Here is a 17,926-nt window from a genome sequence, read left to right as displayed (position 1 = left end):
TGCTATCATTCCAAATAAATAAAGTTATGAAATAATAAATTAGTCTTTATCCATAATCGGATATGTTTGATATCTTATAGATCGCAATCGAGGTACCCATCTAGCTCTAAATATAAAAAATACCGATTAATCCAGTCATTTGGATTAGCTACCTACCTATTGTTATCTGGATGATTTTCGAGGAAAACTCGACGTAACAAAATGTAAATTACAAAATAGTACTTCAAATCTATAAATATCAGGTAACTTTCCAGGCAATAATACCTGATTTGTCTACATCTTTTAAGAGAAAAGATATAAAAGCTGTAAACCCAAGTATGGGTTGACGAAGTAGATTTGATATTTACACCTAATAACGCCGGATAAATGAATCATAGCAAATATTTATGTAAAAAAATTAAAGCATTTTTGTTTGTAGGTGTTTCTTATATACCTTTTAAAATCAATATTAAACAGTAATTTATCTTCTTGCAGTATGTAGTATTTAAAATTAATCTATTTTTAATTTAATTTATACTACATACATATATGGTAAATTTTAGAGTTCCATGATCGATGATATGTATCACAATAATATTACTTAGATAATTTTTATTTGACATGTTAGCACTTGACTGATGAACACCTCATGTAATGCTAAGATGGAAGCGGGCTTACTTGAAAAAGGCATTATAGTTTAATCTACCTCCGACGATTTTCCGGTAGGATGGTACTCGTAACTAGCCACGGCCTAATGCCTGCCACCAGACAAATGTGATCGGTGGCGTAGCTTCATCAAAGGCCTTGGTGCAAATATAAAATGGGGCCCCACTACTATCTAAACTGGTTAGACTAAATAAATGCATAAAATGCAAATCCAGAAAAATGCTAAGGTACTTTATCACCAGCTCTCAAGTTTTACAAGTTCAGTTCGATCGCGATTTTCTGGTAAGGATTCTTGAGGCCCCTGGTTCATTGCACCGCCCAGCCCCTTGGTAGCTACGCTATTGAATTTGATAAAACTTTTGTATAAATTGAATTGAAATATTCAACCTCAGTACATACTAATACACTACTGCAACCTAAGACAGTAAGTGTTGTGTTTGTGTGTTAACTAAAGGGACATCATTATCATTATTTTCGTTGTGCATACAGCACAACGAAAACACGTTATTATATTTTTATTTAGAGTGATATGCTACAGGAGCATTATATGTAAGACAAAATATTAATTTGTACAAACGAAAAGGAGATTTAAACCCACGTCTTACTAGACACGGGCATAAGTTAGTTATTTCTGCATATCGTCTCCAAAGAGTAAAAAAATCTTTTGTATCTATCTTCTATAATAAGATCCCCAAGACTGTGATGGACCTGCCAATGCATAGCTTTAAGCAATGTGTTAAAAAACATTTACTTAGTCGAGGGTACTACAACATTGATGAGTTCCTTAATGATAAAGATGCTTGGAGGCCGTTGGATCAGCTTCCACCTTCACACAGGAAGTAAAACTATAAGAAATGTAAACAGTAATTGTTATCAATTGTAAATTATAATACTTTTCAAAAGAGCAACTGTTGAGTTTCTTGCCGGTATCTTCTCAGCAGAACCTGCCTTCCGAACCGGTGGTAGAATCTTTACAAATATTGACTATTTGTAAAGGTTCTACCACTTGACTGACGTGTCAAACGTGCTTGTAAACTGAGCCTACTTGAAATAAATGGTTTTTGATTTAATTTGATTTGAGCAGGCTTGTGGCATAGTAACCCCGTTGCTCTACTCACTGATAGATCATCTATACTTAATATTATATAGACGTAAAGTTTGTAGGGGGTAATCTCTGGATCTACTAAAACGATTTTGAGAATTCTTTTGCGACTAGAACTTTTGCCACATTATTATCAAGTGTCATGAGTTATACTTTATCCCCATATTCTTACGGAAACGGGAATTACGCGGTAAAAATCGCTAGGCGTTGGCTAGTAATTTATAAACAAGTTTCTGTTTTGCTTACGCTCCTTCACACAGAAACGATGTCTGTCTGTACACTTTACTATTACAACCAAAGGCATTACTGATGAGAATATAAGATCTAGGTAAGGTATAGCAACAGTAAACATATTATAACGTGTAATATATATCGTCCGACTAAAAATAACAGCATTTTTTAATAAATATCACAATTGAAATGATCTTGTTTGTTTGATTTTTGTTCCAAACATAAGTAAGTACGTCAACTTTTTTAATGGCAGGTCAGGGAGATTATTGTATATTTGCAGCTTAGACACACCGTGCAGCTCCGAAGAGGGTTGGCGATTCTGTAACTTGTCAGATGTTTATATTGCCTAATGATCAGGACCGACGGATAAGAGTGGGTTAATTAGGAAATGTGTGAAGGTATCAAGCTCAAACATAAACCGTATACTTAGAGTTACGGGCCCAGGTAGTTGTGAAAAAATCCGTGTATTTAACAAAAAATGCATATTTCTACAAGGGAATCCATAGTCTTGTATTTGAATATTTCTTTTGACCTACAAGTATGATATTTGGTAAATGACATTGTTATTTGCCAAATACACAAGTACAATAAAAAATCTCAAAATTATACATTTGTACCTTGAAAGACAGGGTGTTTGAAATTTAAGAAAAGCTCGGCAAAAACTCCGCAATTCGAATTCTGAACTATTTATGAATAGAATAATGATCTTACGTACGGAACCCTCGGTTGCAAGCCTGACTCGTAATTGTCCGGTTTTTTCTGTATGTCAATACCTTAAAGGCATAATAAATGTAAAGCTATTTTGTCTATTTTTGTGTATAAAAAGGCAAACAGTTGAAACTTAATGCCATAAAGTCGAAGTACCTAGTTAATTAATCAACAGTAAAAATGACGACTGATAAATTATTAAAGATTTTAACGTGGCATTTATATAATAAATCACTAGAGACCGAATGTTTGTACATTGAATATAATTAACACCAATCGAGAAGTAATAGAATAGTACAAAAATACAAAAACAACTGAATTTTTTTTCCATTTGTGTATGTAAAGCTTATCTATGTCACCTTTGCTAAATGAATTTTTAACCGACTTCCAAAAAGAAGGAGGTTTAATGATCGGCCGTAGGTATATATTATGTTTTTAGATTATGCTTATTCAAGATCAGACCTAGGAGATAAATTATATAGATACGAGTTTAATGTGGTAAGTGGTTCATTCGATGTATTGATTTATTTTAAATCGATTACAAACAAGCTTCATGACTGATTTTCGGTTCCACTTTTACTAATTAATAAAGTCAATTAATGAAGTAAAAAAAAGATAATAAATATGATAAATAAAGCTATTCATGATCTAGAATTTGAGTACGGCAATAAAATAGATGCGATAAATAAATATCAAGTATTTAGGAGACAGTTCTAAATAAATTGAGTGTTCCGGTACATTAGAAAATCAAAATGTTACCAAACGAAATTTATTCCAAATTACTTATTCAAAAGTGAATTTTTGGTTTTGGATTTTAGTATAAAATAGCTGTCGTTTTTTAATTTTGCATCAGAGTTACACCTGATCTCATCAGAGACTGCAGCATACTGTGTCAAAATGCAGTTTTCTGTAAGTATTATATATTTAAAAATGGCTGATTAAAATATTCATTGATAATTGAATATAATTTAACAAATGTAATTTACATAATTTGGTGATTTTTATTGAATTGAAGATTTTTAATTGATTATAACTGACCATTGTCAATCTTTATTTTCAGATATACTTGACTGTTGCTTTCCTGGCATTTGCCGCGGCAGAAAAACTAGATGTGGGCCCGCAAGTGTTCGCAGAACACCAACCCGCATCTAAGTCGTCTCTAAAACCGGATAAAAGAAGTGTGGTCCAGGAGTACACGCTTTATCTTACTCCAGATGAAATCAAAGCTTTACAAGGTATTCAAAGTTCTGAAAATGTCGAAAAGGCGCAATCTCCTAAAGAAAGTCAATCTCAACAAGAAAAGGAGGATGATCAACAGCTAAAATGGTACAACAGTCAATTTTTACCCGAATCATCCCAATTAGAAATCCAAGCTGCTCAAGATGCCTTTCTCCATAAGCAAAATTTGAATTCGGGAATTCAACAAGGCAATTATCAATATATTAACTTATATTCCGAGGAAACGCCTAAAGAGGAACCAAAGGAGATCCAAACTGAAGCCGAGGATGCCAAACAATTCGAAGAGTTTTATAAGTGGCAAAAAGAACAGGATGAAAAAATAAAACAAGAAAGTAACTTGAAAACCGATGACAAGCAGAAAAACCAATTAGAAATCCGAGGATTGGCTTCCCATGATATCTTTTTCCAAAAGCAAAAAGTTGATTCAGATATTCAACAGGGAAAATATCAATACATTAACTTATATTCAGAAGAAATACCTACAGAACAACAAAAGGAGGTAAAAACTGAGAATGTTAACAATTTTGAAAAGTATTTTGATTGGCAGAAAAAGCAAGATGAAGAAAACAAGAAACAAATCAAACAAGAAATCGACTTGCAAAAAGAAGCCAAATGGAAGCCATTTTATACAATTTCTGCTAAGCATCATGAAAACAAGATACTGAATGAACAACTTAAGCAGCAATGGGACAGTATTTTAGATCACAATCGTATTCAGTTGAAGACTTTATCATCTGCACCAAAAGAAGCACAGGAATTGAAACAAAACGAAAAGTCCACTGAACAAATTCAATCGACCACAAAATCTGAAATTGAGAAAGAAATTGAAAATATTTTGAGAGATCACAGAGCTTTCGAACTATCTCAACAGAACGGTGTAAGTTTAGCGGAAGCGATCAACAAAAGGCCACCAATCCTGATCCACAAAGAAGTGAGTGTCACAAAGCACCTGCCAGTACCATTTGTCAAAAAAGTAAAAGTACCAGTGCCTACTCCAGTCTTAGTTCCTGTGCCTGAACCGTACCAAGTGAAGATTCCCCACCCATACCCCGTACTTTACAAACTGTAAATTTTACTATAACGTGAAGTATAGACCGTGGAAAGATGGCATACCAAAAATATTGTTACTTTTAAACCTTTTTCTGATTAGGTTATGTTTAGATATATACTGAGATTCTTGTAGGCCTGGAAATTTTTTAAATGACTCGTGGTACTGATTTAATGTTAAGTGTTTGTAAATTTAGTCATAGGTTGTTATATTTTTTGTAATAAAATTTCAAAAATATATTTTTTGCTTTTTAATATGTCACCCGCTTTATATAAATCACGACCAATTAAAATTAAAATTTAATTAATAGTTTTTGATAAATAAAAAGCAATTATTATAACTAATGATCTGAATCTGATGAACTTTTAAAAATCACAGATATAAACAAAATTATTTTAAGAGACTTTTTAACCTTTTAAATTTTATATTTCAGCTTAGTAATAGTAGTGTTAAAATAATTTGACAAAAACACATTTAAACGTATAAATTATTAATATCGTAGACATGAGTATGATAACAGTATAACGGCAGATTTACTATTGTCTTCTACATATATAATAGTGTAGGTACGTGCTGAACCGGTATCTGTCTTCAATATTTCAGTTTCGATTTTGCATCGACTATTTTTTGTCTGTGCAATAATTACACCGGCTTAAAAGCTGCCAAGCCGGTAGTGGAAAATATTACATCAATTATTTAGTTTATGAATCAAAGCAATTAAGAATATTACAGCTAGTTTATGGTTGCAATAGATTGTACAGCGTGAAATTGCATAAAACTGTTCATAACCAATGAATTCCTTAACATTATAGACATGCATAATTATATATAAATTTTCTAGATGACCGTCTCTTCGATCTTAAACCAATCGTCGACTAATCAACTAAATGTAAACTTTCTTACACGAATATCGGGCAAAGAATGGTGTTTCTGTAATGATTTTCAGTGCCCAAAACCTTTCGAGGTAAAAATCCTGATGATGCTTTTCTCGGACACTGCACATTCGATGCACCATGCCGGCGCTATATTTGTGTCACCGTGTTGATGGCGGCTAAGTAACTGGGAATTTTCCTTTGAAGCGATTATTTTAATACCTCATTTACACTCTCGCGCGAGCGGCGAGACGGGCCGCGAGGCGAAGTACGAAGCCAGTGTGTAAACAGTGCACTCGTGGTTCGTCTCGCTTCTCGCGACGCTCGCGTTCAGAGCAATTTCCTAGGCACAAGTCATGAGTCGAGGTACGAGATGATGTACGAGGCGCGAGTGTAACTGAGCTATAAGAATATCAACAGTAGATGAGTTATTTATTAGTTTTAGTGCTTTATTGGAAATGAAAAATGTTAAAAGACGAAATAAAATGGTCTTAAAATATTTTCTACATATCTTTAGTGTCTCTAGTTGATACATATCTTTGGCGGCTTAATTTAAAAATTTAGTGGAACGTGGAGAAGATTTTGTATAATAATAGTTAGGATGAAGCTAGACGCACGAAAGCCGTTACAGAATAAGCTACTCTTAATCGTACGACTGATCGTATGAATTAAAATAAATAAATTCGTACGGTTTACGTCTAAAGAGTCACTTCCTAATAGTTCAGGGATAACCTTTTCCTATAACAAAACAATAATTCGCAGGGTTAACTCGCTAGAGAGACGACTATTATACTCTGCAGGGTTACTCTCTTATGCCTGTTTTTGCACCAACAACCACAATCTTCGGAAATAAGAATGGTGGTAGTACTTCCCAAGATGACCTCTGTTAAATATGGCTCTATTTCGGCAAGTTGATATTATGATACTAACATGATATAAGTTAATAAATGTAGTTCTCATCAAAAAAATCGAAACAGTCCGCCTGACCAGAGCATACGGACTGTTTTGATTTTTTAGTAAGTAGTAGTTAAAGTTAAGTACTCATCATTTCAATCAATATGACCTTGAAAATATTATGATGATCAGATCTGATGTATTGCATTACAGCTTAAGCTCTCAGACAGATATTGTAGCTATTGAAATACCTAACATTTTGCTGAAAGCAACGTATTTATTTCGACATATTACGTAAAAGTAACAACTACCTCATTGGTCTAATGGTTAACGTGTTTCGTTACGAATAATGAAGTTCTGAATTCGAATACTGGATCGCGATTGCCTTTCGAGAAATTCAGTATCAATTCGGAGTTTGGAAATTCAGTATCAGTATGGATGGATCACATACCCGTGCCTCGGAGAGCACGTTATAATATCAGCTCCAATCATGATCATCAGCAGCGGAGTGGAACTAATCTCATAAAAATATCAGCTCCAGTCGTGATCATCAGCAGTGGGGTGGGTTTAACCTCATAGAATTGCTTAGCCACTATGCAATGAGTCCTTAATTAGACTAACTATGAAAGTTCTCGAACTATTAAATCTCTTCCAAGTTTGAGCAAGAAAGTCACAAGATTCCATAATAAAATTATCAGATAAGATAAATAATGAGCTGTTACAATTCTAAACATCGATATTGCATACGTAATTGGTTCCGCAAATTACGCATCGTGTCTTTATCTACCGGCATATCAATTAGAGACAATCTATAGACTAGCTATCGGTGAAGTTATTGTGACTACCAATTTGCGCAATATTCACCCACTGCAACTTGCATACTGACTCAGTTTTATGCCGTTTTGAAATACATTGCTTAAGAAACAAAAATCTAGACCATCATCGCCTACGGTGGAAGTCATAATAGATAATCAAATAATAGATCTTATTTCAATTAATTAACCAATAATGATATGTACTACGTAGGCATAAGTGTTCTCAAAAGTTTATCTTGCCCTAATTAAAATTATCAACACGTACCGGTATTACATAAGCTGTATTAATACTTTGTTAAGCTGACAACGTAACGGTACTTAAATCAAATGTTATTTAACGTCGTGGAGATACTAACATAACAATATTATGCAAATCTTATAACCGTTCTTGAATGTTTAACTCTGCAAATATTGACCAATAAACCATTTAAGCTAGTCATTTCAAAGGTAAATAAATTTGACAAACATAAAATTCAACATTTTATTAATATCACAATTTCACTGGGACTCGTCATACATCCTTATCATAATAATACTAAAAAAAATCAAGCAGAGAATTGAATCTACTGAATAAACATACAGTACCGCTTTCCTTAATCACTCCTATTAAAAACGCATTTACAAACAATAATACAATACATTATACATACTGTCATAATTTACGTAATTAACACACTTCCTCACATTTTTACACTACCAAAGAATTCACGGGCTATTCGACCAATCTACGTTTTTCTTATATAAATAAATCAGGTACATTAAGATTAAATTTTGAAGCATAACAAAGCCTCAGCTCATCCCAAATACTGATGCAATCAGTATCGACAGGCAAGAAGTAAACCTTAAATAATATTTGAGAGTGTGGAGATATTCTCCTCGGGTGTGCCTGTAAGAATGAAGCTAGGTAGTTAATTGTAGTGTTCGAATTTGTAACCCTCTCCGCTTTCGGCTCCAAGTGCTTGAGTGTGTTCAGAGTAGTACTGTCCTTGGATCTCTGGCTGTTGTTCGGCGTATGCTTTCAAGCCTTCACCACCTTCGTAGCTTCCCGCGAATTGTTCATAGCCCCCCTGCTCGTAACCGCCTTGTTGACCGCCGTGTTCTGGAGCTCCTTGGCTCAGACCTCCATGTTCGAGACTACCTTGCTCGAAGCCTCCATGACCGATGCTTCCTTGTTCAAAGCCTCCGTGACCGAGGCCACCTTGCTCGAAACCTCCGTGACCGAGGCTAGCAGCGAACTGTTCAGTATCCAGCCTGTGGTCTTCCAATACCAAGCCACCGCCATGACTATGTTGTGCTTCGGGGTGGATCTGCTTCAGGTTTTGTTCAGATTTTCCTTTTTCAAGAGGATGCTTCAGAAGATGGCTGTGCTCTTTCTTGACGTATACAGGAACGGGGTGGAAATGCTCGAATTTGATTGATTGATGTGACTTGGCGTGTTCGTGTTGGACATGATGATGATGTCCCGATTCGCCGATGACGCCTTGATCGAACTTCTCTGCGATTTGTGGGACCTCCTGGTGAATGATGCCAGGATACGCGGCCGCCACGGCAAATAGTCCCAGGAAAATCTGCGAATATATTCAAATGTTAATTTAAGAAATACACTAAAAGATTTTTTGTTAGTGTCACTTCTAGAAAATACCCAAACTTTTCCACTATTGTAATAAATTGAAACCAGTTTTAATAAGGTTCTTCGGAAAGCAATAGCGCGACGAACCCTGCCTGTTTATGTAATAAGAAAGGCTTCCTAGAGTAGATGTATTACAATAGTAAATCGATACACGAGGAAGAAATATCTGATTGGCGGTTCATTAACTCTGCATAAATTAATACTTATACACTGAATATTTATTCACACATTTTTTAAGTTTTTTGCTTGACCTAATGTTGCTATGCCAAAATATTTATTGTTTTTGTTTTATTTATCACTATCACTATAAACACAAAGTACTGTACGCACATGGTACTTCATTGCTGCAGGAGCTGCTGTGTCGGCTCGATGAAAGGGTGGGTAATGCAGGCAATTGCCATTTGCATCGCTTATATACTCAGTTTCACTGACGCACGCGTGTGTGTGTGCTCTGTTTTAATATTACGTGTACTTCGAACGGTACATTGGCACGCCGTTCGCGTCTTAAGAACAATAGTTAGAAATTTGTTTGAGATACAAGAAAAAGTCAATTGGACGGAATCAGCATTTTCTATCGGTCTTACGTGACACAAAACATATGCAACTCTTAATATTAGAGATCTGCAGATTTACATACGTTCTACTTAGATAAGCAAAACGGTAATATAATTAAGTGGATAGTAACAAATTGAAATAAACAAGCAAACAGGATGCACCTATTAAGTATGCAATATACCAATTTTATTTAAATGTATGCAGATATATTTTTATGTATCTAGTATTAAAATTGCAGAACCACGGCTATGCATCCCACGTATCTCTGGCTAGTAGCCAATTTATTTAGTCTCACAGTTCTCATGATGAGAGATTTCGAAAATAGAAAATACTTATTGAATTTTTTATATTGTTGGTTTTGTTGCAAAACTACATGTTCACAGATTTCAGATTATTCAATTTGTTTGAGTTGTATATTACAGATATGTAAGTGGGATGTCGTTAAAAGAACCCTATCGGTTCATATGACTGTTTTGCGAGTGATAAAACAATTTATTCTTTTTAAGAGGCATAACCGTCATAACACGTGGCATATATATTATTAATATAAAAAGAACCGTGTCATTGCGTTGAATTAAAAGATTAATTTCTTCACCGCACCAAAAGTTGGCAGTCTTCATGAATCATCAAGTTTAGTCTACTATATTATAATAGGGGAATATTAGAGGACATCGGGCTGCCACAATACGGGTTACCGAGCTTAGATTAATAATGTTTTGGCTGAGTAACGATCAAAGACCACTATCAGATGTTAATAATAATGTATCGGGACCAATGGTTAACATGCTATATAAGGCACGGGATTATACCCCGCATTTAAACTGAAGACCTCATAAAACTTTTGTAGGTAGGTTAAAAAAATAATCGATTAAATTATATGCGTACGCTCATACGCATCTACGTACTTTAGTAGTTACAGTTACCGGTCCGTGACACCATACTGAAACGTAAAATCTTTTATGCTTTTCCTACAGAAAATTGCTTGTTTTCCCTTGCTTTATGAACATGTTAAGGGTTCCTTTCTTTTGAGGTACACACCTATATAAAGCTTTCGAGAATTATTTAATTTAGTGTTAAAAGTAGGAACGTTGCTTGGTTAGACGGAAAAACTTAACCTGGCTTTTTATCAAAATGTAGTTACATTAGTTACCTTAAATAAAATATTGTATACCATACTTCCCATATATATTTTTTTATTTCATTGCTTGCGACATCGCTTCGTTAATAATAATTGCAATCTAGATTAAGGCCAAACAAAAGCGATGATACATTTTTCAAAAGCTATTGCAACACTTAGTCTTGAAGATTAATCTGCTTTTGTAATATAAAATTACTTATAAAATATTTTAATATTCCTTTCTTGGTCTGACATTAGGCCTCGATCTACGTGATCTACATGATTCGCTATATAAATCATGACGACAGTGTAGAGCTAATACTACGGATACCTACATTGTTTCAATAAAAATACAAAAGTAAACATTACTTCTAAAAAATATTTCAAAAACCAAGTAATTATATAGTTTTGTTTCATCTTAATATTAAAGCCATTTTATGTACATAACTTAAGCACGAAATTCAGCGGAGTTAATCGCACATTACCGCAAGATCCGCTCAAATTGTAATACAGTTGTATTTTATTGGCATTAGTAACAAAAACGCAACCATTGAGAAAATCCATTTTTATATGGAAAAGCTCCGAAAAATTACTAATTAAATTTTTATATATGTATAAACCTGTTAATATGAATTTATCCTTTTTGTAACCTACTTCTTCTGGAAAAAAGGTAATTACTACACCCTAGAAAGTATTTCTGTACTGATTCTTGCACTGATGTGTATAATTATATGTTGTGTATAATGTTTATATTAACAGCAAATTTTAAATTTAAATTCTAATATTTATTAAAAATTACATAGTGGTCAAAACGGCCCACTAAAAATGTATGTAGCTTCGTGCGACTTATGCAGTGGTATGCGATCAAGTAAAACAAGATAAAGTAAAAATGGCATATTTTTATCTAATATAAATATGAATTTTATGTATTTCATCGAAAAACCGATTAATTGATTTGAACAGACCGGAACTAGATAATTAAGATCAGAATGAAAGATGTTGAAAGTATAATTAAATTTAACCAGTTAAGAATTTTTCGATTCGCTAAAAGTACATATTCATAAGATACTAATTATATAAAAATAGAGTTTAATTTACTGTAACAAAATAATAAAATATGATAAAGTATAAAGAAAAGAATATCTTATTGCTTTAGATATAAAACTTATTTTCGGACAAATATGTGGACCTTAGTATTGTTTACTTTACCCCACAAGTTCCGTTATTAAGTAAAAGCCAATGTAATTATACAGATTTTGTAAGGGGATAATAGTGGTGATAAATCGCGACGTAAAATGCAATATTTTGTGACATAACTGGTATACACTGATGCAAGGCGATACGCATTTATTAATTTACTCCTATAGATCAGTAACCGATTTGTAAGCGATATCTGCATATTAGGTGGCCATTTTTGTCCCACTTGCTTAGCAATAATCTCGACAGGTAAGTAAAAAAAAATCAAATCTGCAATTAGCTCTCCTTAGTCTGCCAGGAATCTATAAATGCGAAAGGTCATCACGTAATCTCGAAAACCGCTTGATGTACAACGATAAAAATTGGCAGGGATGTAGTTAATAGTTTGTACAAGTAGATATCAGCTAAGAACGGATTTGGCGATAGCGCTGGATTAAGAAGGTCTGAGGGCGGATGAGTCGCGGGCGTCCGCTAGTAATAGATACAAATCGCTGGTAAAGTTTAAAACAAAAACAATGAGAATTTTTTAATTAGTGAGTTTCAATGCTAGTGCCAAGTTTGAATCTTGTACTCATACGTTCTTTTGGAGAAAACTATGTAAAAACTGCTAGGAAAATACTAAAAATAAAACGTTCTTTCACCTTCAAACCACAAATTTGCAATTTTTTTTTATTATTTACATGTTAGCCCTTGATGGTAAGTGATGATGCAATCTAATATGGGAGCGGGAATACGAGTAACTTGATAAGAGGAAGCGAAACACCCTCTTCGGTATCTACACGACATCGTACTGAAACGCTAAATCGCTTGGCGGTACGCATTTGCCCGTAAGGTAGTAACTAGCCACGGGCAAAGCCTCCCATCAGTCAGATATAAAACAAATAAGAAACCTCAAAAGCCCGGCCGTACCACTGCACTACGGAGGCTGTCAAATAGGTTTTAAAGCAATATTAGTAGTATAGTATAGTAACTATGGGTTTTTGGATTACTAATTGTAATGGAATTAACACGTGCGAACCCTTACAATATTTCATGTTCACCAATGAATTCCACGACTAAATACTTATTTGGTAAAAGATCTGATTCACGACAAGAATACTCGTAATATTCCGTGCCTTGTGTTTATCAAATTGATTTATGTGAGAACTGCGAGCGCGTTTAAGTCTTTTGTTAGCCTGCTTCCTATGTAAGAGTACAATTTTAATGTATGTAAAAGTATAAGTAGTTGAGCCTTTGATCTTCTTATCTTGTAATTTTCATTTTTCTTTTTTGTGATTTTTCTTTTTAAGACTAAAAATGACATAAATTAATGGATATTTTAGTTAGTAGGAAATCGTCATCTAGTCACTGACCGTGCGTATAACATAGCTTTTAGCGTTTTCTGTTCTATGATACATAGTATATCTCTGGCGGAAGCATATAAAAGTTCGATTCCCAGCTCAAGTCAATAGCATAAACATGATTAAAGTGTCTGTTTGTAGCAAGTGTCTAATTCCTTCTTCACTTTTTTACCATAGAAATGCCAGGCATCGCAGAGGTTTGCATCCATACTTAGTTGATGTTTAGTACGAAGCGTTTCAGCTCTTCATTCCTGATCTGCATTGCAAAGCTATGGAATGCCCTTCCAGCTTCTATTTTCCCTACCACCTACAACATGGGTATTTTCGAGTCAAGAGTGAATACTGAATAGGTATTTTCTATTCAAGCGTGTTCCACCATAGGCAGCATCATTGCTTACTGCACTTGTAGCCGATCAAAAGAACGCCCTCTGAATCAAAGATATCTTATCCACTGGTTTCACGGCTATAACTTAGAACTTACTTAGAAGATACTAAGATGAAAGCGGGCTTACTTGGAAAAGGTACAAGTTTTATTCTAGCCATACCTCTGACAGTTTCGAAACGTTTCGAAAACTTGAAAAATGTATTGGAATGACAGATCTTGATCACGTGACCTGTCGATAGCAAATATCTTTACTATACATTTTTCTAGTTGTCGATCGTAGAAAGAGAATCGACGTGCTACTTGGCTACAGGGGCTGTTGTGACTACCAACAACTAACAACCGCGCCCAGAGGTCGTCAATTGAACGCAAAGTAAATGTTAAAACGAATTCGGACATAGTTTATAAGTATTTGTACTACAGGAAGACTTCATAAACCTAATCTGTGTCAACTATTAAGTCATCGCCAACTGAAATTAGAACAAGCAAGAACAGGGAGACACTCGATCTCACTGACATTACGTAAAATAACACTAAGGTTGCCGCAAGGCGACGCAACCAGATCACAGTGAAATATGAATCTCAATGTTATTTCAAGAGCCAGCTAATAAGCCGTGCTACAGACGTTCAGTTTTAACTTATATTATTTAAATATCAGTTAAATGAAACTGTACAGTTAAAACTGCGCGTTTTAACTGTACAGTTTTAACTAATCGAAATTTCTATCAAAATTATTAAAAAAAAACTATACAATTAAACTGACGGACACACAGATGATTTAACTGAACAGTTTGACAGTTAATAATCATAAATAATAAAGGTATATGTAATAATAATATATCCATCACTAGCCCCAAAGTAAGAGTAGCTTGTGCTTGTGCTATGGAACTAAGATAGCTGATTTCACCCTATAACAGACAAATGTTGCTCCACACAAATATTTTGCAGTTGTGGAAATCGAACCCACGACCGTGGATTCAGAGAGCGTACCAACTGCGCCAACGGCTGTCTAAGTTAAAACTATGCAGTTAAAATTGAACGTCTGTAGCGCGGGTTTCACATATCAGCCGGATTAGATATGATGTCCATTTTTTTGTAATAATTTTGACGTATAATTGCTTATTTGAATTTTTAGGGTTCCTTAATTCATAAAAGTTTTTTTTAATAAAATCGATATTAGTGATCATCATCATCATTATCCATATTCAGCTCACTGCTGAGTTCGGGTTTCCTCTCAGAATGAGAGGGGTTAGGCCAATAGTCCACCACGCTGGCCCAATGCGGATTGGCAGTCTTCACACACGCATGGAATTAAGAAAATTAAAGTAAGTTTCCTCACGATGTTTTTCCTTTACCGTTTGAGACACGTGATATTTAATAACTTAAAATGCACACAACTGAAAAGTTGGAGGTGCATACTCCGGACCGAATTCAACCCACATCCTCCGGCATCGGAGGCAGAGGTCGTATCACTCACGGCTATTAGTAATTTTAACAATAATTATACTATATTTTCAAAAGTGTTTGTAAATTAAGCCTACTTGAAATAAATGAATTTTGAATTTTGTTTTTTTAACTGCCCCATTCAACTCGGCGAACATTTGGAAATAGTGTAATTGAACCTAGAATCTAATGCTGGACACAGTGCCTTGTACAAGGTTTTTAACTACAGTGTAGGCACAATCGACCATATTTATAAACATTGATCGAGATTTAGTCCTCGATTTTCTTGAAAGTAAAATGAACTTAAAAAAACAAATTGTACGACATGGCAATTTTTTACTAAAAAACTCTCATAACATTCTTGTGATTAAGATCTAAGGTATTCATTCGTTTTTTGTATCTACTTAAAACTCTCACTGAATGATTAATAAATATGTAAATAAGTTCTTATTTGTTTAAGTTATATAGGTTACTAAAACCGTCTTCTCTACCAGGGAGACGGGACTAAGACCTAACCATTCTGAGAGGAGACTCTATGTGGATTGTTAATGAAAAACCATCTTCTCTACCAGAGCAATCAAGGAAACCTCACCTCCAACGCGAGTTGGCGGGCTTAGGGTGATAATGTTAAATTCATTAACCACCGTTATCAGATGGTTAACGATAGTAACCGCGACTGACGGTTAAAGTAAGCCGAGACAATGAAGTATAACACCACCTCCGGCCTGATAATTTTAACTGAAGATTTCTTAGAAGATAGAAAAACTCAATATCTCATTGCTCGACCCTGGATTCGAACTCAGAACCTCGTGATCAGAAACCCCTTGTGCTAACCATTGGAACAACGTACTCTACTATTTACTTCCAAATATTTAGCTGTTTAAATACTGTCGTTTTTGTAGCAACCCATGCGTGACACCCTTTTGCCAGACATCCATTAAAAAATCAGACCCCACTGTCTGGCGAATGGGTTGCCACCCTGCTAAATGTCTGTCAAAGTAATATATATCTCATATTATCGAAAAAAGTATTGAAAATGTATTAAAAAAATATGCATTACTAGCGGATGCCCGCGTGAAATTCAGTTTTTCACAAATCTCGCGGACATAAATTTTGTCCGGTAACCTATGTGTTAATCCGGAATAAAACCTATTTCCATTCCAAATTTCAGACAAATCGCTTCAGTAGCCGCAGCGTAAAGGCGGAACATACTTACACACACACTTTCACCTATAAAATATTGGTGTGACCTACTTAAACTTTACAGGTTTATACCAATGTTACTATTAAAACAATTTCAGAAATATTTAATATTGTTTATTTTTTTCTATAGTAATTATATTATGAAGGGAGGCCTGTGGGTTGTAAAAAATATTGTTAATGAAGCCGAAAAGGAAAAAGTATCAAAATACTTGGACCTTGCTCACGAGATTACCGCCATGTGGAATGTTGAGTCAACTATTATTGTTCCGATAGTTGTTTCAGTCAATGGTCTTATAGCGAAAAGCTTCGACCAACACCTTAAGAAGCTTTCGCTTAACTGTTGGATCAAGAGTCGGATACAAAAGGCAGTGATTCTTGAGACGGCGCGTATTGTGAGGAGGTTCCTCACTCTGGAGCCCTGACCACCGGTTGGGCACTCAAATGTCCCGCAGCGGGAGGGTGAATTTTTTTTATTAATTTTTAATAATGTTTTGTATTTTATACTTATATTGTTAAAAATTAAAAAAAAAGAAGTAATAAATAAATGAGAGTAATTGAAAATTTGTTAATGATAATGATGATGATGATTAACAATTGTCCGTATAATTCCACCAAGTCATAGTGTTATCACATGTAAGCAGCTAGTTATGCGCCAACGTACTCGGATGTGCGATTTTCTAGCGCAAGTAACGCTCAATAACTGTGACGTGACGAGATTTGATTCGTTGGGTAACAGCGGCCGGTAATCGCCCGCCAATCTCTAATGATTTGCATTTTTATAACTAAGTAGGTAATGTACGAAATTGACCGAACTGTCCTAATTTTTTTTGGCTTCAAAGGCTATCTTTTAAAAGAAGCCGTGATAGCCCAGTGGATATTTATGTTTTATTTTTTTTATTTTATTTATTTAATTATGTATAATAATTACATGATAAAAATTAAAAGGTGCAGACATAAACTTGTTAAAGTTTTTCTATTAACTTGATATTCTTCGGTTCGGGTTCGAATCCGGTCTGGGGCATGCCCCTCCAACTTTACAGTTGTGTGCATTTTAAGCAATTATATATCACGTGTCTCAATCGGTGAAGGAAACATCGTGAGGAAACCTGCATACCAGAGAATTATCTTAATTATCTGCGTGTGTGATGTCTGCCAATCCGCATTGTGCCAGCGTGGTGGACTATTGGCTTAACCCCTCTCATTCTGAGAGGAGACTCGAGCTCAGCAGTGAGCCGAATATGCATTGATGACGTAATTGCAATAACATTAATTTCAGAAATAAAAATAAAATTGTTGCACACCATACTAGGTTACAAAAAATTAGTAATTCTTTTAAGGGCAATTGCATACGTTTTTATAATAAACTTCCACATGAAGCTACTGGAATGTCTCTCAAAAAGTTCAAAGTGTTTATTAAACGCAAGTTTTTGGGAAAGGCTTATTATAGTGTTAATTATTATATTAATGATAAAAAAGCTTTCTGTTAAACTCGAATATACGACTGT

At 34.6% G+C, this 17,926-nt stretch overlaps 2 protein-coding genes across 2 annotated transcripts; one reads left to right on the top strand and one right to left on the bottom strand.

Annotated features, from left to right (window-relative positions):
* The first annotated feature begins 3,583 nt into the window (after positions 1–3,583).
* On the top strand, positions 3,584–4,994 carry LOC128198876 (probable inactive protein kinase DDB_G0270444). Its single transcript, XM_052886330.1, has 2 exons — positions 3,584–3,595; positions 3,747–4,994. Exons 1-2 carry the CDS (start codon positions 3,584–3,586, stop codon positions 4,992–4,994), a joined length of 1,260 nt encoding a protein of 419 aa, XP_052742290.1.
* Positions 4,995–8,021: 3,027 nt separating this feature from the next.
* On the bottom strand, positions 8,022–9,650 carry LOC112054986 (heterogeneous nuclear ribonucleoprotein A2 homolog 1). Its single transcript, XM_024094952.2, has 2 exons — positions 9,515–9,650; positions 8,022–9,122 (listed from the first exon to the last, which is right to left on the bottom strand). Exons 1-2 carry the CDS (start codon positions 9,524–9,526, stop codon positions 8,463–8,465), a joined length of 672 nt encoding a protein of 223 aa, XP_023950720.2. The 5' UTR covers positions 9,527–9,650; the 3' UTR covers positions 8,022–8,462.
* Between the last annotated feature and the right edge of the window lie 8,276 nt (positions 9,651–17,926).

The sequence above is a fragment of the Bicyclus anynana genome, chromosome 16 (genome assembly GCF_947172395.1).
Source record: "Bicyclus anynana chromosome 16, ilBicAnyn1.1, whole genome shotgun sequence".
In the NCBI taxonomy this organism is placed as follows: domain Eukaryota; kingdom Metazoa; phylum Arthropoda; class Insecta; order Lepidoptera; family Nymphalidae; genus Bicyclus; species Bicyclus anynana.
Note: the sequence above shows the minus strand (reverse complement) of the source record. Positions and strands in the feature narration are given on the sequence as shown.